At 42.0% G+C, this 27,266-nt stretch overlaps 2 protein-coding genes across 2 annotated transcripts; both read right to left on the bottom strand.

Annotated features, from left to right (window-relative positions):
- Positions 1–13,416: 13,416 nt before the first annotated feature.
- Positions 13,417–14,664, bottom strand: LOC143545128 (WPP domain-interacting tail-anchored protein 1-like). The gene is made up of 2 exons (XM_077037065.1): positions 13,635–14,664; positions 13,417–13,548 (listed from the first exon to the last, which is right to left on the bottom strand). Exons 1-2 carry the CDS (start codon positions 14,610–14,612, stop codon positions 13,417–13,419), a joined length of 1,110 nt encoding a protein of 369 aa, XP_076893180.1. The 5' UTR covers positions 14,613–14,664.
- A 917-nt stretch (positions 14,665–15,581) lies between these two features.
- LOC143545157 (uncharacterized) lies at positions 15,582–23,658 on the bottom strand. Its single transcript, XM_077037091.1, has 15 exons — positions 23,566–23,658; positions 23,346–23,464; positions 23,198–23,243; positions 22,990–23,062; positions 22,850–22,907; positions 22,682–22,777; positions 22,479–22,596; positions 22,104–22,401; positions 21,554–21,655; positions 20,843–21,465; positions 20,570–20,748; positions 20,258–20,477; positions 20,043–20,162; positions 19,215–19,955; positions 15,582–19,121 (listed from the first exon to the last, which is right to left on the bottom strand). The coding sequence occupies exons 1-15, from the start codon at positions 23,656–23,658 to the stop codon at positions 16,239–16,241; spliced, it is 5,769 nt and encodes a 1,922-aa protein (XP_076893206.1). The 3' UTR covers positions 15,582–16,238.
- Positions 23,659–27,266: the final 3,608 nt, after the last annotated feature.

The raw sequence follows: 27,266 nt of genomic DNA, 5'->3' as shown, positions 1-27,266 counted from the left end.
GGGTTGGTGAGTAGGCAGCGGCTAATAGTGACAAACAGTACTAGAGGGTGCTCCTCCTCGCACTGTTGTCGGTGAGCTGTCACCCTGTGATTGGCTCATGGGCTGTTCTGGTCAGATCGTCTGTCCTATCCATACCTTGGTAGGTATGGTACAAAAGATCTTTCAGAATCAGACTGGCTCATTTGGGCGGGATTGTTCCCGCCTTGCTCATGCCTTCATGTGACTGCTGAAGTAGCTAGTCTTGTACGTGTAGCCCTGCTGTCTGCGGGTAGCCTTCCCTGATGGCTTGTATCCGCAACTGCGGGAACAGGCGGGGTACTTCACCATTGGGAGGCTTTCCCTGCGTGTACAGCTTGCGTACTGCGCGTAAGATTCTATGAGCATGGTGGGTCCTGCGGGAGCAGATGGCCTTTGCGCAGACAACCCTGTTGAAGGTGAGTCTTGCGGGACCAACTGGTCTCTGCTGGGACCTACCTCTTCAAGTCCCCCCAGTCCAATGTTCTTCTCATGCGTGTTTAATAAAGTGAGGTGAACTTTTGGACTTAAGCAAAGGGTTTTGAAAAGGGTTTTGTAAGGTTTTCCATGGGAAGTCCTTGTCACTTGCAGAAATGCCCGAGTTTCCTGCTTGGTCTTTGGGTATGATGCGGGTAGGTCTGTAACCTCCTCGCAAGTCAGGAGCATTGAGTCCCAGTTGTATGTATTTTCCATGAGGTTTTGGTAGTTTCGAACATAGTGATCAATTATGTTAAGACCACCAATTCCATCTTGGAGCTTCAAACAACGTAGTTCTCGACGCTCCCGCTATGCGGGGATGTTATTTCCGTTTCCGCAAGCATTGCCCAGAAGATCCTTCTTGGTTTCAATTCCCAGCGGAGCGCTAGGTATGTGAAGGGTTTTGCCTTAACACTGTACCTGCGCTCGTCTTACGGTTACTTTACTTCCAAGGTATTCCTGGCGTTAATTCCCTGCGGGTGCTAGGTATGTGAAGGATTTTGCCTTTACACTGTACCCGCACCCGTCTTATAGTTACTTGGTTGCCGAGGAATACTTGGCTTCAATTCCCTGCGGGTGCTAGGTATGTGAAGGGTTTCGCCTTAACACTGTACCCGCATCCGTCTTACGGTTACTTGTTTGCCAAGGTAAGGGGGGATTTTCCCGCTTACTTTTTAATATTTTCGAATTTTGAATTTTGAAATTCGAAGAGTTGGTGAAAAGATAAGAACAGTCCAAACCTCTGAAACGTCGCGCGACAGTTTCTTCTGACTGTCAGGACGTGCAGGAAGTTATGGTGACGTGACAGAACATGGTCATTCCAGTCGCTTTTTCAGGCGCGTGGGCGTGATTTTTCTGGCGCGTGGCCGCGAAATTACTGGCACACGTCCTTTCAACAGCTGTTGCCAGCCTGCTTTTTGCCACGTGTCATAGTTTCATTGCACCTTTGATTTCTCTCTCCTCCGCATTAAATTCACCGCATTAATTGCGATTACTATATAAAGGGGAAGAGAGTTATCTGTAATTCACACTTTCACCTTTCTTCTTCTTCTCAAGTAATTTCCGGCAAATTTTTCTGTTCAGTAAAGCCTTACTCTGAAATCTTTTTCTTTTTTCCACCATGTCTTCTCATGATACTGATGATCAGAAGACTGCTGGCGAATGCCAGTGTTCTCTTCCTGTCGATCTGTACCAGTATATCGTCAGGAAGTTCATGCTCGAGTCTCTCGAGCCTGAGTTTCCTGAACCCCACCATACTGTGTACGATGCCCCTAGTGGCAAGATCGGGGTTTATGCTGCATTCTTTGTCTACGGAAACCTTAGGTTTCCGTTGACAAAGTTTGTGTACCGTGTCCTGGAGAGGCACGGTGTGCACCTGACAGAGGTGCACCCCATGGCCATTGCCAAGGTCCGGCACTTTGAGTGGGTGTGCCGGATACTGGGCCTTGAGCCCTTTGTTGACCGTCTGATGACCTTCTACACTTGGAGGTGCATCCAGGGGTGGTACACTCTTACAACCCGTATAAAGGGTTTAAAGATTTGTACCACCGAGCGGAGTCTTCGCTCATGGAGAAGAGAGTTCTTCTTCATATCCGCTCGCGCCGTCCCCATCGCCATGAAGTTTAAGAATGGCCAGGCGCTTCCGAACCTTCCCGCCCTTAACTACGAGGAGGCGGAATGGTTTTCGAAGATATCCCGGGTCCAGTCCCCGGTTTTCCGTTTTCCGGAGTCGGCGATGGTGATGCTGGGGATGAGCCGGGTGTGGAAGGCGGCGAATGCGGATAAGGTTCCGATCGTCCTTGAATATGGTTCGAACTCTACCCCTTATGGTATGTCTTGTTTCTTTTTTGCTGACTACGATTTTTTCTAACTTTCTTGTTGATTTCAGAGGGTAACGATCTTCAGTCGCTCCTGAATCCGCGGGAGGAAGATGGTCCTGCGCGGATGGGTACTCGTGCTCTGGACGAGAACGAGTTGCCCATCCTCGAGCAGACTGCGGGTCGGTTTGTGGAGGTTTACCCGCCAGGCCAAGAGATCCTGAGCCACCGTCGGCCAGGTAAGCCTATCTTCTACCCTGAACCTCTCAAAGCTGTGCCTGCTGCTGGAGTTCATGACATTTCTTCTTCTGAGGAATCCGCAGAAGGTCCTCCACTGGTGCGGAAGAGAAAGGCTGCCGTCGCGAAGGGCAAGGAGAAGGTGGCCTCTACGGCCGACCCGGTAGTCCTATCTGACTCGGAGTCAGATAATGCAGAGGTGGCGGGGAAGCCCGGTGGTGAAGAGACCACCGCTCCGGAGGCTGCAGGTGTCACCTCCGAGGAGGCAGCGGCAACGACGGTTACCGGTGGCAAGAGGCCGGCTCCATCGGGTTCGCCCCCGCTCGTCCGTGCGTTCAAGCTCAAGAAACCCCGTAAGTACCCCCATAATTCTTGTCTAGATTTGTTGTTTAAAATAAATTTTTCTAACACTTTTGCTTGTGTAGGTGTGGATGTTGACGCATTCCAGGGTGGAGTTGGAGCAAGTATTCCCCCGCCAATGACGGTAGGCTCGGTCAGCCTTCCCGAGGCATCGACCCAGGCGTCTACGCCTGCTTCCGCTGGTTCCAGCCTTCCTGAGGCTGTTCCAGCTGAGAAGGTGTCTCCGCCGGCCGTGAGTGCAATTTTTACAGCATCTTTCACGGAGCCGGCGGTTACTGTTGCTGAGGAGGTGGCGCCAACCATGGCTACCACAGCGGCTGCCACTATACCTGCGCCACCGGCACCGACGGCTGGACCTTCAGGTATGCGCCAGGCTTCCCGCCGATCTATGCCACCTTCCCGTCTGCCTGACCTGTTGGATGGATTTCCTTTAGGTTCAGGTGATGGGTTTGGCGGCTATCGGCCTGTTATTGACCCTACAGGTACGTAGGGTTCTTTTTCCTTTACATATTTTTATCATCTTTTCCTAACTGCCTTTGTTTCTTTTGCAGTGTCGGATTCCAATGAAGTGTATGTTCCAAGATGGAACATACGCCGAGGAACAACCCTTCGCACCCCTGTGGAGTGCGTGGACTGGGCTCGCCACGCTGCTCCTCATGGTGCGTTGGGGGAAGCCATGGCTAGCTACCAAGAGGGTAGGCTAACCAATGAGCTTCGGGTTCTCCAGGCCCGAACGCAGCCCCGCGTCGAGCTGCTTTGTCGTGAAAACGACAAGTTAAAAGCAGCTCGCGCCAAAGATATATCTGAAGCGCGGGCTCTTCGGGAGGAGAACCGGCAGTTGGCCGCTGCCGCAGCCGAGAAGGAGAAGGCATTCAAGGCCCTTGAGGTTGAAGTCCAGGCGCGACTCGAGGCCCGCTCCAAGGCTGCCCAAGCTGTGAATGAACAGCTTCGGCTGGCCAAGGAGACTGCGCGAAACTCAACTGAGAGGGCTGCCAAGGCTGAAGCTGTTGCTGAGCCACTTCGCGAAGAGAATGAGCAGCTTAAATGCAAATTAAAGGCTCTTCAGCATGCTCATGACGCCTTGGCAATGGAAGATGCCAAGAAGCTGCAGGAGATCCTTGACCAGAGGGGGGTGCTTGACCGTACTGAAAGGAAACTCAAAAGCGTCGAAGAAGCTGCCGCCAAGGAAGTTCAACTTGCCAACCTTGATAAAAGCGGAGCCGAACGTGCTTGTAAAGAAAGTCAAGCTACCCTCCAATGGTTGCTTCGAGAAGCGTTGCCTCAGGTATCCTCTTTTTCTTTACGCTTTCTGCTCGTAATTAGAAAATGTTCTAAGTATTCTTTTGTAGGTTGTGCGTCAGGTCCTCTCAGAGACCTCTTACGACGATGCAATGAGCGCAGCCCTCAACGCTTCTCATGAGGATGGGCAGAAGACTGGCTTCCTGCTTGGTCTAGGGTTTGCTGAGAGAGGCTTTCCGCCCTCCAACTTCCCTTTATTCAATGTTAATACTGAAGCTGCTTATGACCAAGCTGTGAATCAGTATGCTGCCTTCCCGCATCCAGTGGTGGAGAAGGTGAATGAAGTCGCTGCTGCTGATGATGGGCTAAACATCCTTAAGGCTTTCCTTGGGCAGCCGCGCTCTGATGGTGCTGGCCCAAGCGGAGGTGGCCCTGAAGCCTGATCCTGAAGATCCCTTCCCGCTGCTAGGATAGACTTAGCTTTGTATAGATTTCTTTTAGGCGGGTAGTTACCCAGCCCTTCTTGTAATTGATTGTGAAATATTAATCTCTTTGCGTATAAGATTGTTATTTCCTTGGGTTCTTTGCTTTATAAACTTATGACTTGCATACTTAGTTTAAATTAGCAATTTCCCAAGTGCTTAGAATAAGAACCTTTGAACGTGGTTGATAATGGGTTAAAGTTTCGCCTCCTCCTTCGTGATTGTGCGGGTAAAACCGTCACTTGCACTTGGTAGGATGGCTAATCTTTACCCTTTATCTGACCTGCGTGTAGGTTTTTCAAAATTTCTAAGGCATTAAGTTAAACCTTTGAACGTGGTTGATAATGGACTAAAGTTTTCGCTCCCTCTTTCGTGATTGTGCGGGTGTAACCGTCACTTGCACTTACTAGGATGGCTTTAACTTTAGACCTATATCTGACCTGCGTGTAGGTTTTTCTTGTCCTTTTTTTAAGTGTTCATAAGTTAACCTTATAACGTGGTAGACGGTAAGTTAAGTTTGGCTTCCTTGTTCGTGATTGTGCGGGTAAGACCGTCACTTGCACTTCCAAGGATGGCTAAACTTTACCTACATCTGACCTGCGTGTAGGTTTTCCTTAGGAACTTTTTTAACATTTTGGCGTTGTGTTTATGCGGGTATTGCCGCCTTCCACACGCAACTACTTCTTCCCGTAAGGGAAGTTCATAGGTTACAAGCTATCAATACATCGTGAAAGGAGAATCATTTCCATTAGAAGTGGCTCTAGGCCTTTTCTTTACAAGTTGGAATTGATCTACATATAACATTTGCGTAATTGAGCTCCATTCCATGTTCTAGGGATGGGAGTGCCATCGAGCCTTTCGAGCCGGTACGCGCCCTTTCCCAGAACTTCTTTGATGATGTATGGCCCTTCCCAAATCGGGGCCAACTTTCCTGGGCGTTGTTGGTTCGAAGCCTCGTTGTTACGCAGTATGTAGTCTCCTTCCTTGAAGTTGCAGAGTTTTACCCGCGTGTTGTAGTACTTTTGCATTTGTCGTTTGTAGTTTTCTTCACGCACGGCGGCTAAGTCTCTGCGCTCTTCGGTTAGCATAAGGTCTAACCGTCTTTCCGCATCATTGTCTTCTGGTTGGATTAAGACCCTTGGTGAGGGTAAACCGATTTCGACTGGGATCATGGCTTCAGTGCCATAAGTGAGACTGAACGGGGTTTCTCCCGTACTGGTCTTCTTCAGCGTTCTGTTTGCCCAAAGGACGTGCGGAAGCTCGTCCACCCAGCCGGATCTGTGTTCCAAGAGTCTTTTCTTGATGCCTTCGATGATGCTCTTGTTTGCTCTTTCTACCTCACCGTTACCTTGCGGGTGTGCCACTGAGGTAAAGGTGTGGGTGATTTGAAGTTCTTTCAGCCACTGCTGTAGCTTCTTGTCAGCAAAGTTGGTGCCATTGTCGCTTACCAAATTCTGTGGAAGTCCAAAACGACAAATAATAAATTCCCAAATAAATTTTTTGATATGCTTTGCGGTTGTTTGGGCTAAAGGTTTCGCTTCTATCCATTTGGTGAAGTAGTCAATGGCCACCACTAGGAACTGAACATTCCCAGCTGCTGTTGGAAATGGGCCTGTCACGTCAATGGCCCACTTCTGAAATGGCCATGAGGAAGTGACAGGAACAAGTTCATTTTTCGGGCGATGCGTGTTGGGTGCGTAAAGCTGACAAGATCTGCATTTTCTGATGTATGCCAACGCGTCCATATGCATACCCGGCCAGAAGTATCCCGCGTTGTTTAGCTTGGCTACCACAGCGCGGGGGCCTGCGTGTACTCCACAGATGCCTTCGTGAACCTCCCTTAGGAGGTAGTCAGCATCTTGGTTGTCCACGCATCTTAACAATGGGCCAAGAAAGTTACGTCTGTAAAGGGTGTCATTGACCAGCTGATAATTCAGTGCTTTACAGCGTAGTTTTCTTGCCTGTGACTTCGACTCTGGTAACGTTCCTGCTTCAAGGTATTTTATTATTGGGGTCATCCATGTTTCTGTACCGGTTTGGATGACACAAATTTCCTTGTGCGGGACTGATGGTGTTTCGAGGAGTTCCACGCGGATGTCCTTACCCAAGTGGGTGAAGGCCAGTGATGCAAGCTTGCTTAACGCATCCGCAGATTTGTTTTCGCTGCGCTTGACATGTATCACTTTACAATCATTAAAATCGCGCATGATGGCTTTGGCCTGGGCAAGGTACAGGGCCATTGTGTCATTTACAGCCGTGTACGTCCCGTTTATTTGGTTTGCCACTAGCATGGAATCTACATGGGCTTCCAAATTTTTTACACCCATTTTACGCGCAATCCTCAATCCGGCCAGGAATGCTTCATATTCAGCTTCGTTATTCGTACTTGGGAAATCCAGCCGAATAGCATAAGTATATTCCTGGCCTGCTGGGTTTGTTAATTTTAACCCTGCGCCTGAACCCTCGTTACTAGCTGCTCCATCAGTATAGAGTCGCCAGACCTCATCGATTTCGTGTGTTGGGGAGGGTTGAACCTCCTCCTGGCACTCTTTCTCCCGCGCAGCGGGGACTTCGGCAATAAAATCAGCCAGGACCTGGCCTTTAATGGCTGGTCTCGGCTTGTATTGAATCGCATATTCTCCCAATTCAATTGCCCATTTGGCTAGGCGTCCCGATAACTCGGGTTTGCCTAGAACATTTGAGAGTTTGAAGTTGGTGAGAATAGTGATTGGGTGACCCTGGAAATATCGTCTCAACCTGCGTGAAGCGTGTATAAGTGCCAAGACCAGTTTTTCCAGGGTAGAGTACCGGGTTTCCGCGTCTGCCAGCACGCGGCTAACATAATAGATTGGCATCTGGATGCCTTTTCGTTCTACAAGCAGGACTGCCCCGGTTGCTCTATCTGTTGCGGAGAGGTATAGGATTAACTCCTCTCCCGCTTGTGGTGCTGTGAGTGTTGGGAGTTCGATCAGGCGTGATCGAATCTCCTGGAAAGCTGCTTCCGCTTCTGGTGTCCAGCGGAAGTGCGTTTTCTTTAAACAATTTCTTAGTGTTGACACAAAAGGGAACGACCTATCCGCATGGTTTGCCAAAAAGCGGTTAAGCGCGACTAGTCGTCCATTAAGTGTTTGAGCCTGTTTTATGGTGGTAGGTGATTCCATTTTGACAATGGCTTCGACCTTTTCAGGGTTCGCTCTGAAGCCATCTTTAGTAATAATGACCCCTAAGAACTTCCCTTCTTCCACCCCAAATGAACACTTGCTCGGGTTGAGCTTCATGTTTATCTTTCTGAGCGTGTTGAAAGTTTCCTCAATGTCTTTCAACATCGTCTCTGGCTCGGGGCTTTTGATGACCAAATCATCCATATAGACTTCCAAGTTTCTCCCAATTTGGGCGTGAAACTCTTTGTCCATTAGTCGTTGGTACGTGGACCCCGCGTTCTTAAGTCCGAACGGCATCATTTTATAACAAAATGTGCCATCGGGCGTCCGAAAGGCGGTTTTGTCCTGGTCATCCACAGCCATGTGGATTTGATGGTACCCCTTATACGCATCCAAGAAGCATTTAAGGCGAAATGGTGCCACCGAATCCACCTTGAGATCAATTTCTGGCAACGGATAACAATCTTTGGGGCATGCTTTATTCAAATCTTTGAAATCTATGCACATGCGCCATTGTTTGTTATTCTTCGGTACCATTACGGGATTTGCAACCCATGTTTGATATTTGCTAACGCGCACGATGCCCGCATCAAGGAGTTCCTTGACTTGGGTTCTGCACGCGTTGGTTTGCTCGGGCCCCATTACTCTGCGCTTTTGTACGATCGGCGTTACGGCCGGATCGCATTTGAGCTTATGCTCTGCCTTTCCCCGGGGTACACCAGTCATGTCGGCTGGTGTCCACGCGAAGATGTCTGCGTTTCGCTGCAGTAAGCGCTTGAGTAAGGTGCGTGTTGGATCAACAATTGTCGGGCCAATGGTAACGGCCTGATCGGGATATTTCCCATTGAATGCCCACTGTTCAGGCTCAGTGATGGTTTGTTTGGCCATCTTCGGTTTGGGTTTAGAGGAGACAGATGCGATGCATACCTGGGGAATGCCCGTGATCATCGCTACGCCTTCAGTTGTTGGCCATCCCATCATGCCGTGGACTGAGGATACCACAGCGTTGAATCTTGCCATCCCGTCTCTCCCGAATAGGATGTCATACGTATGATGTGGTTTTTTCATCACAACAAAATCCACATCCTCCGTGCGTGAATAATTTCCATCAGTGAGAGTGACGGGGAAAGATAGGATGCCCAAGGGAGTGTTCATGCTGCCGTCAAACCCTTCCATTGAAGCGTAGACCGTCTCCAGGCGTTCCTTGTCTTCATCATCGAGCTTGTCGAAGAACTGCCTGTACATCACTGTCGACGATGCGCCATTGTCAACGAGGGTGCGGGAGGTGATGTAGTGCCCCAGCTGGCTTTTAATGACAATGGGGCCTTCTTTGTTTGGGCCTCCCGGCACTCGCGGGAAGCGCACTTCTGCTTCCTTCCATGCGCATGGTTCGGTCATTGGTCTCTTTCTTCCTCTGACCTTACCATGGACCATGTTGATGCTAATGTCGACGGGCTTCCGTCCGTTACCCCTGTACCTGTTGTCGTTCCTTCCTCCCTTCTTGATAGATGCCACGAGGTGTGCGAGCCTCCCATCCTTGACGAATGTCTCGACGATGTCCCTCAAGGATGTGCACTCCTCAGTGCTATGGCCCTTTGTCCCATGGAAGTCACAAGACTTGCTTTGATCCGCATTGGGTTTCTGTCGGATCACTGGAGCTTTTGGCCATGGCAGTTTTTCCGTGGCAAATATCTCCGTGACGCTCTTGGTGAGTGGCGTCCAGCGGTTTTTTCGGTTCAAAGGGTGCGTTTTGTCCCTTCCGCCAACCAGAGGGCGAGAGCTTGAGGGGGCGTCAAAGTTTATCCTTGACTGCCAAATACCTTGCCGCCTCTTTTTGTTTAGCCGGGCGGTTCTTACATTATTCTCCCTTGTCCTCTGCGTGTAGAGGTTTGTATTGTGGGGGAGATCTCTTCCCAGCTGTTTCTCTGTTTCGGCAAAGCGCTTGGCTGCCGTCATTATGGCATCCCACGTGGATGGCATACCGTCTTTACCCGTCAGAGTGCGGATGAGTTCTGGGTATTCAGCGCCCTGAATGAAAGCGGCGCGAACGAGGTCTTCACTGATGTTGCCCAGACTCACCTTCTTGGAGTTGAAGCAGGTGATGAAGTCTAGTAAGGATTCATCCTCTTCTCTGACACAGTTGAGGATCGTCCACTGCTCCTCAGTGTGTTTCCTCTGTTGACTAAACTGTTGACTGAACTTGTTCTGGAAGTCTGCCCAGTCATAAATGTGGTGGACCGGTAAACGGTCGAACCATGCTCTGGCTGCTCCTACCAGAGTCATCTGGAACATGTAGCACCACGTGGGTTCCGTCCAGTTACTGACGGTTGCCCCCGCAATGAACCTGTTCAGATGGTCATCTGGGTCGGATAGACCATCGTATGTGCCAACGTTGGACATTTGTTTGGCACTCCTCGGGGCGATTGCTTCTGCAATGTCCCTTGCAAATTTTGACCTTCCTGCGTTTGTAGCAGTAGGTCTAAAGGCCTTGGAGAAGTCGCGAGAGCTTTTTTCCGTGACTGGTTGGAATGCTTCCCCAAAGTTCCTTTTTGGCTGGGGATCCGTTTCCTTACGCTTCCCTTTCGCCCTATGGCGAGGGTTCGCGTCGGTGTCGGAGTCTTCCCCCTCGCCGTCTGAGTACTCGTACTCACTACTCATGTTGAGGTGCTGGCGAGTACTACCGAATTCCTCAGCTTGTTGGACTGAACGCAAGCGTTCGTCCAACTCAGCCTGAAATTCTCTTTGACGTGCCTCGGCCCATGCCTTCACTTGATCAAGTGTTTGGCGAGGGGCTCGAGGTCGTTTTTCCAGCTGGGCATCAGTGAATCCCAGTGGAATATTTACTCCACTTGCCCCTACATGAGTGACTGGGGTAGTGTTCGTAAAATGTATTTCACTTGCCCCAGCTTGGGTGGCTGGGGTAGTGTTTGTAAACATTGTGTTGCCGGTGTTAACCCCAGTGGCTGGGGTTGTGGTTACCGGAATTTCTCTAGTCATCTTGGAAGTTTTGAAAAACTGGAGAAAGATGTAGTTCTAGCTTTATGCACGGATGGCGCCAATGAAGAAACACTAAGTGACCCCGGGCAGATTATGGATAATCTGGGGGCTAGATAATGTTTCCCACGAAGGTTAGGTCCAGCAGAGTAAGTTGTACTTTAGGGAACCTGCAAAACAGACACCGTAAGCTCGTCACTGAGAAGGGGGGGGTTCCTCCTTGTGACCACCCTCCGGCGTGAGAATCAGTCTATATTGCTCTTTGAATATAAAAGTATATGAATACTATTAGAGCAATTATCAAGTAAGTTATACGAGATAGTAGATGATCTTACCATTCCAAGATATTGGAGTATTTATAGCCGAAGGTAGGTTTTCTAGAAGGTACAGCCGGCTGAATAGTATTCCTGTTCAACCAACAGTGGATTACGCACAGGCCATACTGGTTGGTGGGTAGGTTACAGCCAACAGTAATAAAGTCGGCTGCACTATTCCACCAACTGTAGACCATGCACGTCCCACTGACTGTGGATTGTACGCAGGCCATGCTGGTTGGTGAATAGGTTACGGCCAACAGTAATACTATTCCACCAACTGTAGGCTGCGCCTGCTCCACAGTGAGGGTTGGTGAGTAGGCAGCGGCTAATAGTGACAAACAGTACTAGAGGGTGCTCCTCCTCGCACTGTTGTCGGTGAGCTGTCACCCTGTGATTGGCTCATGGGCTGTTCTGGTCAGATCGTCTGTCCTATCCATACCTTGGTAGGTATGGTACAAAAGATCTTTCAGAATCAGACTGGCTCATTTGGGCGGGATTGTTCCCGCCTTGCTCATGCCTTCATGTGACTGCTGAAGTAGCTAGTCTTGTACGTGTAGCCCTGCTGTCTGCGGGTAGCCTTCCCTGATGGCTTGTATCCGCAACTGCGGGAACAGGCGGGGTACTTCACCATTGGGAGGCTTTCCCTGCGTGTACAGCTTGCGTACTGCGCGTAAGATTCTATGAGCATGGTGGGTCCTGCGGGAGCAGATGGCCTTTGCGCAGACAACCCTGTTGAAGGTGAGTCTTGCGGGACCAACTGGTCTCTGCTGGGACCTACCTCTTCATAAATAGTTGAATATTTATAACCCTAATTCGAATAACCTATAGATTAACATAAAACAAATTTAAAGAAAAAGATTTGCAATGATGAGATTTTATCATGGAATCTCCTAAAAATTAAAAGAAAATGTTGATGGATAGAGGACTTTTGTAGATGTCACATAAAACCACAAAAATTCAAAAATCAAATGAATAAAAGCCGCCTCTCATATATACATGCTAGCTTCATAACCAGAAATCATTTCTCAAATAATTTCATCACCATACCTTGATCACCTTCGATTTTATTTGTTATTGTTCACGTTAAAAAATGGCACGACCTTCAATATCCTAAGTCGATAGGACCAGAACTAAAACGTCGTGTCATTTTTTAACGTGAACAATAGCAAATAATATTTAAGAAATAATTTAAATAACTTTAACGTGATCAAGGTATGGTGATGAAGTTATTTGAGAAATAATTTCTGGTGATGAAGCTAGCATGTATATATAAGAGACGTCTTTTATTCATTTGATTTTTGGATTTTTGTGATTGCATGTGACATCTGCATAGTTTTTCTCTATGCACAAGCTTTGCAAGAGCTGTCAATTTACCTTTTCTTTTGATTTTTGAGAGATTTCATGGTAAAGTCTCATCATTGTAAATCTTTTTTTTTTATTTTTGAATTTGTTTTACGTAAACCCAACATAAGTTTATTCGAAGCAGAGCCTAGCTACCCTTACTCGCCAACATCAAGTTATATTAAGGTTATTCGCCAACACTAAGTGTTAATTGTACTTGGTCACGTGACCTCATTCTTACTCGCCATTATCAAACGCGGTTAACCTTATTCGCCACTATCAAACACAATTTACCTTATTCGCCACTATCAAATATCAAATACAAATAAGATTCTCTCACCTGACAACCCTCTTACATTCTCTTACACACCCACACCAACATTCTTATTCACCACTATTAAAAACTAACACCCCATTTTTGATTAGAAAACAAAGCTAGCCCCCCAAGTGATTAATAATCTCAAACATACCCCATTTGTAAAAAAAATTCTAAAAATCTTCAAAACAATACCAAGGATGAAGTCACATTACACAAGTGCAGAAAAACAAGATTCTATCAACAAGCTCTTCATCTCCCTACCTATCAACAACATCCCAGCTAAACAAGACTATATTTTTTTCAGAGGATAAACCAACAAACTCTTAGCAATATGGTATGATGACTTGCACCTCATGCTATCAAATTTGCAAATTGCATTGGATTATCGATCCGAGCTGTGAAATATAACTTGACCTGAGTTGGACTTAAAAAACCGGAGTCTGATAAATAAGTGCCCCAAACAGTGGAATGATTACAATGAAGAGTATTAACAGAATGTCTTTTGTCTTTAGCTGCCTTGCATCATTGTCTCCTGCAGTCTCATTGCATGACTTGTCTACCTGAAAAATACAAAAAGTTACCGCATTTAAGTAATGATAAGTAAAATTGTTTTAACCCGAACCAAACTGATACTTTTAGTCAGGCTTAGTAAAACGGTTAGCAATAAAAAGCTACCTCGGAATTGGTTGATAAGACTTTGTTGGTTGATAAGTCGTTATAATTGCTAACTTCATATGTTTTCTTTAAGCGATTTACCAAGATTTTGTTTTGTTGTTTCAAGGAAGATATCTGCATGCATATATGAAACAATCAAGACACAATTTATAAAAATTTAAATATTTCTCAATAGTGTATATCTATTTAATATTTGAAACCTGATTTTGGACCCATTCTCTTTCGAGTGTCATCTGCATAACCAGATCTGATATGAACTTGCTACAAAGATCTATGCTTTTAGCAGACGCCTTCTTGGATTCCTCCATATCATGCAAAGATGCTTCCAAGCTTTTAACCTTCATCTTAACCGAATCGAGTTCATCATTGAGGTCTGAATTTAATTCACTATCCTCCATATTCTCAGTCTGAAATGAACCTTCATAATTAAGCTGTACCATCTTGATTTTATCAACTAATACTTTACAGGTTTCCATTAATAGTTCAGACGTGTCGTCTTTTTCATAATAATTTTCTAAGTTCATTTCAGCTTCCTCTTCAGCATCCAATACTTCTTGTTCTAATAACCGTAGCCTCGTGGTCAAAGATTCTTCGATTTCAGTCAACTCACTCACCCTTTTCTCCAAATCTATTTCTCTCTTCAAAGACTCCTCAAGCATCCTCAAAACATGTCTATGATTCTCTACAGCATGCATGTTCATGTCGGTATGCTCATTTACTTCTACTTGATCGCCTCCCGATAATCTTAGCAAGTTTTTCTCAAAATTGGCAGACCGCTCTTTTATTTCCACGACTTGCTCCAGTGAATGTTCCAATGATATTTCAGAACCATGCAAAATGTTTACCATCTCGGTTAAAGAAGATTCTTTACCGTGCTTTCTTAAAAATAAAAACTCCATTACTTTATCTTTTTCTATCTGAAGATCGGATATGTATGCCTCTAGTAATTTCACCTCTGATTCCAAAAATCCAGATAAAAGGGTGTATTCTAGTATCTTGATAACTAAATCAGGATCCATATCAGCAGCAAAAACCTCGAATTCACTTTCTTTAGTTTCCACATGCATTGACAGGATGTTCAAGTTGGTCATCTTCTCGCATACGCATGCTACATCCAGTACAAATCTTGCTATATCTGAGTTTTGAGAAGATGCATCATCTTTGGTGGCTGAATCCATGTTAATAGTTGAGGTGTAAACTCAACTCAGGCCTGAAATAAATGAGGGCGAATTAATATCATGATAATGCTCGGATTTTGCATATAATACAATTATTAGAGCAATGTATCAACGAGCGCTACACTATCTATATATAACAGCCGGTCACTTGACAAAAAGCGACAAAAAAATACACAACTTAACAGTATTTAATGCACTAAATTTTAATATCAACTTTTTCTTTCGAGCACATTCAAATCTGCACATCAACTTTGAAATTGAGGCATTAATCCATCGAAATTCAAAGTGTGTCTTATTCTTATGTTGAGGAATGATGATAAATATCAACATGCAAAGAAACAAATAATTAACTCAGTTTTACCTAAGTCTAATAATCACTTGGATCACCTCTTAAAATCAAAAAAAAAAGTTGCATTTTCAACTTCAGTTAAGCTTAATGAAATCAGTTTCACAAAAACAACTTTGCAGAATCATTTTATTAAGTCCAACCAAACCAAACGAAACTGCAAAGAAACAAATAATTATTCTCATAGCCATATTCACACCCGTAAGATCAATAGAACGTACACATAGAATTAGACAAAAAAAAATTGGAAACATACTTACATACCTGATTCAGAATGTTAACCGGTTAAGGAAGCGTTACTTTGTTTCTCTACAGTTTTTTATTCACTCTCACTTAACCGTTTTCCTTTCTTCAAAAGTTAAAAATAAAACATAACCGCTTCCTCCACTTTCTTGTACAATTACCTTAGAGGTTTTACTAAACTACATAACAGTCCCTGATTTTTCATATTCTTATGATGCAAGTCCATTTTTTATAATTAAAGTTGAAAAAACAAACCACAAACAAACATATCCAGTAATATTCCGCTCATCAAATGAGGCTGAGATGGCGGAAAACATTACCCTCTAACTGGAATTTTAAGCTTTAAAAGTGTAGCAACAATATTAGATACATGTGTTATAGTAAAATCATTTGAGCTTGTAAAGCGATACAACATGCGACCAAAACGTCACACAAAACTTCAACAGGGTTCTGATAAAACTTTAGCCTAATCTTGAAAACTCTGCCTATGTTTCAAGAAAATTTGAAGGCTCTGATCATATGTGAAGTTGATGCATTGATTGTTCCAATGATTTTTCCGAATCGCACAACATGTCTTCATGTTCCATTTAAGTGCCATCTCCCGGATACTTGTTTGAAGATATAAACTTCTGCACAATATATGAGTTTCTAATTCCGAATTCAGAAAACTGGATAAAAAGTCAAACTCCAGTGCTTTGACTTCCAGATCACTCGGGTATGGGATAGAAAGGCTTCGAATTCGCTTTCTATAGTTTCCATATACAACAAGAACATAAGTCCTAGTTGGCCGACTAGCATAACAGGCGGGTTAATGGTTCGAAACGGATTATTTTTAAAAATGGTCATTTGTGTTTCTAAAGTGCTTAGTAACAAAATTGTAAAATATTTTTGTCATCAAATTTGGCGGGCTTGTAAAATTAGGACCTCATGTTTGTTTGAAAATCATATGGAGATGAAGATATGAAGAAAACAGATAAAATTGACAATAATGTTAAAAACGTTGACATTATGGATATTGACTTTTATTATATGTGTGGTTAAGTGTTACCAATAGTATTCACAAACGGGACTAATCTTTTATAGTCCCGTCTTCGCCCGAGCACACAATTATCAAGCACCCGACCAAGGATTAAACGAGTATTTCGCAAAGCCAACTCTTTAGCTGTAACACTCGGTGGTCCACCTCGACCCATGAATGCTGACTCATCAACCCCACCGAGGCTGCTTTCATAGTGAGCTGGATCATGGTTAATAGATGCAGCCATAGGCTCATAGTTATGTAAAAGAGCTTCTAATACACCAAGTGCTTCAGTACTCAAACTGCTTTCAACTAACTGAGAAATGAGTGCATACATATGTTGATTCTGAACAGCATCCAGTGGAATATGGTGAACCAATTGCTTCAGTATTATATGAACAACCCGTTGATACTCAACGGGCCCTTTTTCTAGAAGATTAAGTAAATGCCCAAAAGCTTGAACCGAATGCATTGGTGCCCATTTGCTACATAATAATGGTGACACACAAGCTAGTAGATTTTCTATGGTTTTAATTCTTCCATGTGAATATGCCATAAATATTGCGGCTAATTCTTCTAAAGATTTTGCTTCACACCATATTGCCAAATTCATAGAAACCGAACGAGCCTTCTGGTGTTGCAGTTTAAAGGGTGAAGTGGAGCCGGAGCCCAAGCCCACGACTGCATCAGGGTTTAAGTGTAAGCAGAGCCATGGAAGCAGACCCGTGATGTGCATCAAGAGTCGTGTTTGTGGGTCCCCGAAGATTGAATCACACGAGGGTACGGTTAGCCTTGAGAGAACATCGATTGAGATAGCGTGGCTCACGGTTGACATGAGCCCCTTGAGCACTAGAGGCTGCACGCCTTCAAAAACTGGGACCGTCCCGTCTGCACCACACGGCGAACCGACATCATCCTCACTATCAACCACACTGTGGTCTAGCTCGTCTCGTGGCATGCTTGAAAGGAGCACGTTTTCCGTGGTTTGGTCAGAAAAAGTCAAAAGGTCAATGACACGAGCAAATAACTCGAGTACCTGACAATATACATGAACGAAATCTGTATGCATCATGGCCACACATCCCCAGAAAAGATGTGGGTACAGAATCACCTTCTCGGGCTCTACACTTTCCACCATCACTTGTAATGTTTTAAGAATTTCCATAATAAACCCGAGAACTCCAGGTACTGGGTTTGCTAAACATCTATGAAGGCATCTGAGAAGGGAGATACATCCATCATGGTTGACACGGGGTCGGAGGGCCCGGTAAATCTGGTGGGACCGGCATGACAGGTGTCTGGATGTGCACTCCATGGCCCACGTGAGCGCCATTGCACCCCAAGTCTCTCTAAGATCACCTTGGAATAAAATGGCATCCACCATGCTTTGAACCAAAGCAGACAGTAGTTTTGCACTTTGGAGCTCAATTCTGGTGACTGTTGGGTCCTCGTTTTCCCACATCATGGTCCCGCGTTTTGACTGGACATATTTAATCAGGCTTGCAACCAGTTGCCGGTTTTCAACATCATTGTTTTCAACATTGTAAAGCTCGAGATGGCGGCCACCGAGAGAATACAACAAGTTAACAAGCAAACGCTGGCAATGTTCTAGAACAATGTCTTCTGAGCTGTCCATTGAGACAAATATGACATGGAAAAGTAAAGGCAAATGTTCTCTGAAATCTTCATCATTTTCATATGCAATTTCTGCAAGTAGAATCAATGCTATATCAGCATGTGTTAATAAATGCTGATGATGCTGATGCCCCTGTAAGGCTGTGTTAAGTTCTCTAGCACTCACACCATGACTATCCGCTTCAGAATTTGGAGTGTCGGGTAGGTAATCCCCACTGTCTCGTGAAATATGCCGACTTCTTGAATTTCCTGCTGAGCCTCGAAGCCTATGGCCAGAACATGGAACGGTTATCTCAGAAGGTACCGGGACCACTGAACTGGAAGTGGTTCGACCTCGTAAAGTGGTCCGGCCACTTGTGTTCCTTAACAGACCATCGAAAGAACCTCGAACCAGAAACGGTGACATGTGAGGTTGGTTATCCATGACAGACGCCAGCTGGGCTATAGCAGAGCCCAGAGAAAACTCCAAAACAAAAGTTCCATTAAAATCAGTCTTGTGGGCAGGTTCCGGACTCTCCTCGAGCATTCTTTGGGCTAATTGGTAAACCAAGTGGTCAACTGTGCCTTGTGGACAAATCCTAGCTAGATATAAGCTTACTCGTTTAGCAACCGAGAAATAAGTAGCAAATACACCGCTTATTTCAGTTGATGCATTTGAATCACAATCTTGAATTCCTTTAGTGATTAAAAAATCAAGAACTGGACGGATATTACGCGGCTTACTAGCAATAGTTCTCCAGAGCTTCTCAATTTCATCAGGAAACTGATCAGCGTGTCGCCACGTCACATAATAAAGACTTTTTAATAATCTTTCCTTCCACCCCGAGTTTTGCAGTTTCCAAAAATCAAGATTTTCAATCCATGGAGCCATGCATGTTAGAACCTGATGCTGTGCAATTATATCAACAGCATCCAGTTGTCTCTGCATGATTTCTTCACATAGAAGCTGACTCAGCTCAGGCCGATCTTTGGCAAGTTTACAAGATAATTTGTACTGAAATTGTTGGTAAGAATCTGGAAGATTTCCAACTACTGCAACTTGATAACTTCCTGACCCGTCAATCTTATCTTCAGCCCATTCACGGGCTGATAGTGTCTCGAGCATTTGCAGGGCATCATCACGAACCTGTCTAGATGGGTCTACCACTTTGTAAAGAATCAAGCTCAATAGCCGTTGGATTTCACATTTATGTATCTCTTGACGCATGTACACCTCAGCCAACACACTGAAATACCCATCTGCCACATCAGCATCAGAATAGTAGCACTGAAATCGAAAAAGAAACAAAATTTACTCGATATTATAAGATTCATAACCAACAAGAACAATAATAATACATCAACTACATAGATGTCTTACCTGATCAATGCAAGCAGGAAACAAGTCTAAATTTGAAAGAATAAGATTCTTTAAAGCTATTTTAGCAATGGAAACACGAAGGTGACCGACTCTGCTCTTATTATGTTTAGTATAAAATGGCCCCTTTGGATCAGTGGGTGAATAACCACAGGCCCGCGGTGCAGACTCGATAAAGAGACTATTAATCCAATATATAATCCGACCACTCATTTTTTTCGCGTTGTCAAAATCAAAACACGGGCCGTATAACAAGGAGGCCATGCAATTCATAGAAGCCCATTGAACTGCCTCAACTTGTTCAGACAATTCTTTGTCAAACTTTAACTTGTCTACAGAATCTTTTGATCGAGCGTGTTGACTAGACTTGTATCTTTCAACTTCATGCCTGTAATCACTTAAACCATCTTGACTAAATGTGTTACCTGAATCATCACAAAAGGAGAGAAAAAGATCGAATAGTCGTTTCCTGGTTTTCAGGTCGAATTTTTCTGATTTTGAATCCACAAACTCAGGGGCTAGCGTTCTTAGTACACATGCAAGTGTATAGCGTAGAGTTTGCAACTCTTGAAAATTGTCAAAAGGCGTTGTTGATATTAATTTGGTTGTTTCATCAATATACTTCAAGTACTGAAGACGAAAAACTGGCTTACAGACTAGCATGCCGGGCCATATGTTCTCTGCAACGGTTCTGTATATGTTTGAAATGTGGATACGAAGTTCTTCCCGTTTAGGTTTTTGAATCTGCATCAATTATTTGATACATATAAGACATTTATATACAGTGGAACAAAAAGAAAATGCATGATTCTAAGTATGAACTCATCATACCTTCCATTTTGATTTTCCTTCTGTTTCCGAAGAAATATCATCCATAAAAGATGCCAGTTCACTGAACATTATTTCACACACTTCCAGATGTGAGCGCCCTAGCGCCATAATAGCAGCATGCTGATTTGTACAAAGTGCAAATTGTTTATTACTTTTTCTGCATTTTACATATAACTATTATCAATAAAAGTTGTTGGTTAGTGGTTAATACTTACAACATATGCATCAGAACCAGATTTTAGGGAGGGAATGATAAGATGGAATAATTCGCGTGCTGCAGCTGCACCAGATGCTTCTTTGCCAGGTGGACAAGAACAAGCAAACACGGCATACATGAGCCACTGGTCTAGTTTGTTGTCTGCATCTTGAACCTGATGTGCCTTTCCTCCCAACTCGACAGGTGTCACAAGTGCAAGGCGCTTAGTAATCTGAACTCTAAAAGTATAAATATCTAAAATCTTAATGTTGATCATTTCAGATTCAAATAACATGAAACTACACAACTTATTCAGTAATTTTTCTATTACCTTGCTTCTTGAACCGAACGTGGGCAGAGCATTGCACCATATTTGACAAGCTCACTAAGACACCGAGCCCATCTATTCTTATCATGATTTTCAGAAAGCAAGACCTCAAGTGTTGCATCAGGTGGTGCCACGTCAGATTCTCGGTTGGAATCCCAATAACAGCTCTGAACAATATCATCCTGTCAAAAGCATGGTTTTTTTTTACATTACCGATTCATGTGAAAAAAGGTTAAAAGAAAAGAAAAGGTAAGGTAAATTACAAAGAATGCGCACCCCATTTTCCTCAAAAACATCAACCATAAGTATTGGTTCAGGTTCATCTTTAATGAGATCCAACTTCTCACATAATAAACAGTTTTGTATATCCTTGCGTATATCACGCACACACCGTAGTAACTCCAATGCTGTGTATCTAATCTGACTATCAGCAGAAGCAAGGAAGATAAGACCAGTTGCATCAATCTCAGAAGCATGGAATTCAATTGGTTCTCCATGATTGAAAGAAGATTTCTTTGCTCTTACATTTGCATGCACATGCTTTACATGTGAAGCATCATGTTCGATAGTTTCATCTAAAAGACAAGATCTCCATAAACGCAAGAGATCCAAAAGATGTCCTAATGTTGTTTGAATGAGAAGCGGGAACTCATCCGGGAGCCGTAGGATGAAGTTCATCATACCTCTCACAACTGCGAATCGACGATCAGGATGGCATTTCACGATTCGATTGAGTACTTGTATTGCTTCCTCACGAATACCATGATAAATGCTTATCCCATGTTGAGGTATTATCTCAGTGATTCTATCACTTCGACCAACATCTTTAATTAGGTAAGGTATGCACTTCAAAACTGACCTAAAAAGATGTCCTTGTGTTTTTTCCTTGGTAATAGCATCTGGAGTATTATGCTTCGTTAGTAGTGAGAATATTAAACTTATAAATTATAATGCTAAAATTATGCTTAGTTTTCATTATATAGTTACCTATAGTCGTCTTTGAAGAAGTGAGAAGAGCCAGATTGTAAGCTCTATGGCATGACCTTAATATAGACTCGAGTGCAATCTTTACTTTTGGAATGTAGTGACCTAAAATCCAGAATTAACAAAAATGAAAAACAGATCTGAAATTATGAACGCCCTGCTTGCGTGCGCGCATATAATGTATATATGTGTGAACCCTCGGGTGGGCAAAAGTAAAATTGCACTAATATTGACGTTATTTTACTAATCTCGTGAAAATAACGTTAAAAGTGGTGGAAGGTTAATCAGGCATCATGTGGTGGCGTTGATAGCCGAAAGACAAGGGCACATGCACCAATCAGCCGGTGTCCCGATGATTGAGTGCTATGTGCCTTTTGTCCAAGGCTTGATGCAAAACTACTATCGAGCCGGGGGTCTCACCGGAAGCAGCCTCTCTATCCCTATGGGATAGAGGTAAGGCTGTCTACATCTTACCCTCCTCAGACCCTACCATAGCATTGCTATTGGTGGGATATACTGAGTACGATGATGATGATGATGATGATGAGATCTGAAATTATGAATGAACAAATGAATATACTTACAGGTATATGCTTGCTCTGTTTATCTGCCCAATGAATGATCTGCATTCTTACCCGAGCAACAGCTTCATACCACACAACAAGTGCACGTTGTGCACCAGAAGGAGGCCAGTGGCATTTATTATCATCTGCAAGTGGTGCTAAAATGTTTGACAGCATTCTGCAAAGAGCGTGGTGAAGTTCACCTTTTCGTTTGGCGGGAGCATGATTAAGAGGGTTTGCTTTTGCCACAAAGGATGCTGACATGTTAAGACTACCATCAGTCTTGACCTGGAATTGATTACTTAATTATATAATATTAATTAGTTTACAAAGATAATTCACAGCAAAAAGAGCATGTCACATACCCCAAGCTTTAGATGGCGCATCCCGTTAATTATACTTAGTGTTTCACTTCGAGCACCACTAGTATCAATCCGACGTGCATGTAGTTCCATGAAAAACCGTCCCGTTACAGGAATAAATCTATGGAAAAACAAAACATTTTCTCGGTTTTTTTTCCTAACTTAATGCAAATAAGATCAAAGAGTGGATTTTAATTAACAATTACCTGATTTGTGATAGAGCACCCACAAGTTGTGAAACAAGATCTAAAAGGAGCCCACGCAACTCAACCAACGAGGGATATTCAACCTGACTTACAACCCTGCAATGAACAAAATTTCAGGTTCTATTACTAAAGGTATCTCCCATTTTCATCAAATAAAACTGGAAATACCTGTCAGCATTGATTAACCAATCAAACACAAAATGTTCAAGTCCAGTCCAGAGTTTTTCTGCAATTACAGTAGGCATATATTGTTTGAGAACCAAATAAGTTAACTTTTACAGGGATGAAGTAATGATAAACTATCAAACCTGTAAGTCCATCGGGTGGACAACACTGCACGAAGCGAATACTTGCTGAGCAAAAGATGCACTCCACCGTCAACTGAAACAGGCAAAGTGTCAATCAAATTTATATTCACAAACAATGAAATTCCAAACAGTTGGCACCAGACTGGTCACTTAACCTTATGTATTAAGCTATTAAAACTACACCACCAAAATATTAAGTCATGAGAACCTTTTTGTGGATCGTAGACGTGTCATTTGCACCTTTCGGGGATTCGCTGCAAAAGAAAGCATAAAACAACATGATTAAACTTCAAGCGTATCATCTGTCTAAACATTGCTTTCTTTGTAGCTTATAATGATGATGAGAAAACACATACATGTCTCTCCACCTAAGAAGTGCTTCAAAAAGAGATACAGGCATGTGTCGGGCCACCAAAGCTAAGGAATCTAGCACTTGCTCATAGGCAGGATCTAACGGGCGGTTGTAATTTCCATCCTGTAGTTTTACCACAACATTTAATTCCAAGACATAAGAAGTAGTTGATGAAAAGATCTCAAGTAAATGAAACTAGAATAACTGAAGAATATTAATCTTACATGTAAGTAGTGTGTTGTTTCAATCCGACGTCTAGCAAGCGGAATGAAGCGTTGAAGCAAGGCATCCACCATAAGCTTGGCTGCACTCCCCATATCATCTCTCAGTAAACCAACTCCTGCTAACAATATCATTCATCATCCTTGCATTGTTATGTTAATTAGAGCTATTATTATTATTATTACTGTTTGTGCTTTATTCATTATATGAGTTAACGCAACAGAAACATTTTCTACTAACATTGTTCACAAATAATAATAATAATAATAATAATAATAATAATAATAATAATAATGGAATCATCAGAGCTTAAGGCCGATCCATAAACACGTACATCCAGATTCAGAAATTGAATTAGCTGACTATATATTATAAAATGATAATGATTTCAATTTGAATCTGTGTTGATACCTGACGAATGGTGAAATTAGAAATCCGAACATCAGAAATTGAAGATGAAATCACATCAATCAGAAATGAAGCAACCCGGCCTGAGGATGCTTGCATGGTGATACCGGGTTTGATCAACGCACTCATGGATACGGGTCTCATCCAACTCATTCTTCTGCCTGTCGGGTTGGGCGAGTTCAATTAGGGTTGTTCACGAGCTGTGGCTCGTTTCAAATCGAACTGAGCCGAGCGGCTTAAGATTGAACCGACTGTTTTTCGAGCATTTTCGAGCGGTATAACGAGCGAGCTCGAAGCATTACTTTTTCTTTCTTTAAATTCTTTTATAAAAACAAGTTTGAAGTTGAATATAATTTGCATGAAAATAAATTACTAGTTTTTAAAAAAACTAGTAGTAGCTTTTAATCTTTGATAAAATTGAAGTTTTAAGTTTGATAGAATGTAATAAGACAATTTATAATTAAAAAGTAATTATTTATATAAATATATATACACAAATATATAATTTATTTTTATTATTAAAATATTAAGAACTGAATATAATATTTAAGGATTGTAAAACGTTCAATAATTAAAATATACTCCCTCCGTCCCATTTTAAGTGTCATAATTTGATTTTTCAAGTCTTTCTTGTTTAACTTTGACCGATAATATTTTTGTTTGTGTTATATAATACTTGATGTAAAATATATGAATGGATTGGGTTTTAAATGTATTTTACATTGATATAATTTTCATCAAGTATTATATAACACAAACAAAAATATTGTTGGTCAAAGTTAAACAAGAAAGACTTGAAAATTCAAATTAAGACATTTAAAATGGGACGAAGGGAGTATTATATTTAACGAGTTTTTTATTCCGCGTGATGCAACGCGTTGGCGTAGTTTGTTAATCATAAATTGTTACAAAAGTTATCACAACAAAAATCAAGGCTCATGAATTATCATTATTAAGAAAATATGAATTTAGAACATACATGTGAAATAGAAGTGGGTGAGGACAGAGGTTGAACATATATGTGAATTTAGAACATACATGGGAGTGGACTATCTTTTGATATGAAGAAGATGGAGGGCAGAGCACGACATGTGTTCAAAAATACTTGGAAGTTTTAAGTGAATTGCATTTTTCATGAATAGTAAATATGCGTGTCGTTGAGATGTTAGTTTTTTTAATATGTATATAATATTTAGTTTTCAATATTCACAATAATTATTAAAACAAAATATATATTTATGAGTATATAATATATAAAATGAATTAAAAATATTCGAGCCGAACAGAACCGAGCGTGACGGCTTGTATACAGTCGAGTGAAAAAACGAGCGAGCATAGACAACCCCAAATTCAATAGGTTTGTGATTCTTCAGTCGGATGATGGTCTTTTCTAGTAGCCCAATAGACAACTCAACAACGACCCCATTTAAGCTGCGGCGAAGCTTAAATGAAAACGTCAGGAAGGGAGGCGGACTCAAACTGTATGAAAGTTTCATAAACGATGGGGCGGACCTCAAATTTTTGGCTGAAAACAGATGAATTTACACAACGTATACATATTTTTGAGTGAAAAAACGGTTAATTTAAGCTACTGCGCAAAAAAAAGGGTCAAGTTCACCCCTAGCCCTTTCTATGTTTCGTCCTTGCATTTGAACTCGATGCTCAAAAATCAAAATACGGTCCTCTCATCTCATTATGGATTCCTCTATTGGATTCTCAACTTATTTCCCATCATCATCTTTAAATTTTTAAATTCAACTAATGCCCACGTAACACTCTTTTTAAAAAATCTTACGCTTGAGTACACATCCCGGATATATTGGGTTTCAGTTTTATTTTCTTTATAAATCTTGCATGACCATCTAGTAATTGTTAATTAATTCTTTATTATTTTAAACGCTACAGAAGTAACAACCGTTTCCTTATATAAAAGCCAAAAAGTTCGAATAAGGTCGGTGTCATTATTTTAGTATTATTATCTATACTCTCTAATAAAAGACTAAAAGTTTTGTCACTTGTCATTCATACATTAAACCTCACTTTTTTTAATAAATTTATAATAGTAAAATAATAGTTTCCATTCTTACAATTTATGCTTAAAAATTTATTCATTTAATATTTACTTCCTATTTTTTTCAAACATTTTATATTTATAATTATCTTTTATTTTAAAATTGTTTTCAAGACTGTTGTATAACGAATGTATTAACAGTGTTTAACGGTTTATGTTTCTTGTATACTAATTATTTATTATACATATTATACGGTCCCCAAACTAGTTCGTTTATATTTTATTACCGTTAGATTTACTTACAAGCCGTGAATATGAAGCATTGTTTGTTTGTTTGGTTTGTCATTCAACGGTGAGTCGGTGACCGTCCGTCCATGGCTGATTGGTATGATTTCTAATTCCAACGCAACGTTTCATTATACTTATTTTATGTTATGTAATTCGATTAGGGTTACGTTACTTTACAAGTTTTATTTGAATTCCACAATAATAATAATAATAATAATAATAATAATAATATTCACTTCTTTTGGGGATTCTGTGTTTCGATTAGGGTTACGTTACGCTACTTCTTCACCTAGGGTTTCTTAATAATAATCATATTCACTTCTTTTGGGGATTCTGTGTTTCGATTAGGGTTACGTTACGCTAATTCTTCACCTAGGGTTTCTTAATAATAATCATATGCACTTCTTTTGGGGATTCTGTGTGATTATATTATAATTTGTGAAAAAAAACAAAACCGATTGGTTTTTGGAGGGAGATTACTTCACTCAGTTATTATTGTTGTTTGTTTCTGCTACCCAGAGTTAGTAAGGTTAGGTTTAGTTTCTTACTTTTTCTTATATATTGAAATAATTGACTTAAATGACATAGTTGTACTGACGTGTTTGTTATATTACATGTTAAAAGTTATTAAAACCAGGGAAGATATACTTTATAATTATATATATGCTTATTATTGAAATAACACTTGCCAAGTATCGTTGAAGTTTTTTTTGAAAGTTTTTTAATCATTTATCAACGATTTCTTGTTTCTCTTTTTTCATTCTTTTTTACTATTTGATTTCTGTATATGTTACTAATCATCAAGTTTAAGGTTTTTTTAACAAATCTGTGTGGTTTGTTTTACAATCACTTACTAAACTTTTTTTTTTTGGCTGTTGACACTTTTTACTTTATCTGATTTTGGTTTTTTTTACTTATGTTATAAATGTTTTACATTGGGTTTTATATTCACTTTTAAAGTTATTTGATTTTGTAACTTTTGATTCATTTACTTGA

The sequence above is a fragment of the Bidens hawaiensis genome, unplaced genomic scaffold (genome assembly GCF_021521415.1).
Source record: "Bidens hawaiensis isolate Kalapana, Puna unplaced genomic scaffold, B.hawaiensis_p1.1 tig00013865_1, whole genome shotgun sequence".
Classification (NCBI taxonomy): Eukaryota; Viridiplantae; Streptophyta; class Magnoliopsida; order Asterales; family Asteraceae; genus Bidens; species Bidens hawaiensis.
Note: the sequence above shows the minus strand (reverse complement) of the source record. Positions and strands in the feature narration are given on the sequence as shown.

What these genes read in the sequence shown, in the direction of transcription:
- LOC143545157 (XM_077037091.1), bottom strand. Translation starts at nt 23,658, where the DNA reads ATGGGGAGTGCAGCCAAGCTTATGGTGGATGCCTTGCTTCAACGCTTC. An exon ending in CATTTGTTCATTCATAATTT is followed by an intron (nt 21,656 to 22,103) that starts CAGATCTCATCA and finishes TCTGGATTTTAG; the next exon opens with GTCACTACATTCCAAAAGTA. An exon ending in TTCCTGCTTGCATTGATCAG is followed by an intron (nt 19,122 to 19,214) that starts GTAAGACATCTA and finishes TTTCGATTTCAG; the next exon opens with TGCTACTATTCTGATGCTGA.
- LOC143545128 (XM_077037065.1), bottom strand. Translation starts at nt 14,612, where the DNA reads ATGGATTCAGCCACCAAAGATGATGCATCTTCTCAAAACTCAGATATA. An exon ending in GAGAATGGGTCCAAAATCAG is followed by an intron (nt 13,549 to 13,634) that starts GTTTCAAATATT and finishes ATATGCATGCAG; the next exon opens with ATATCTTCCTTGAAACAACA.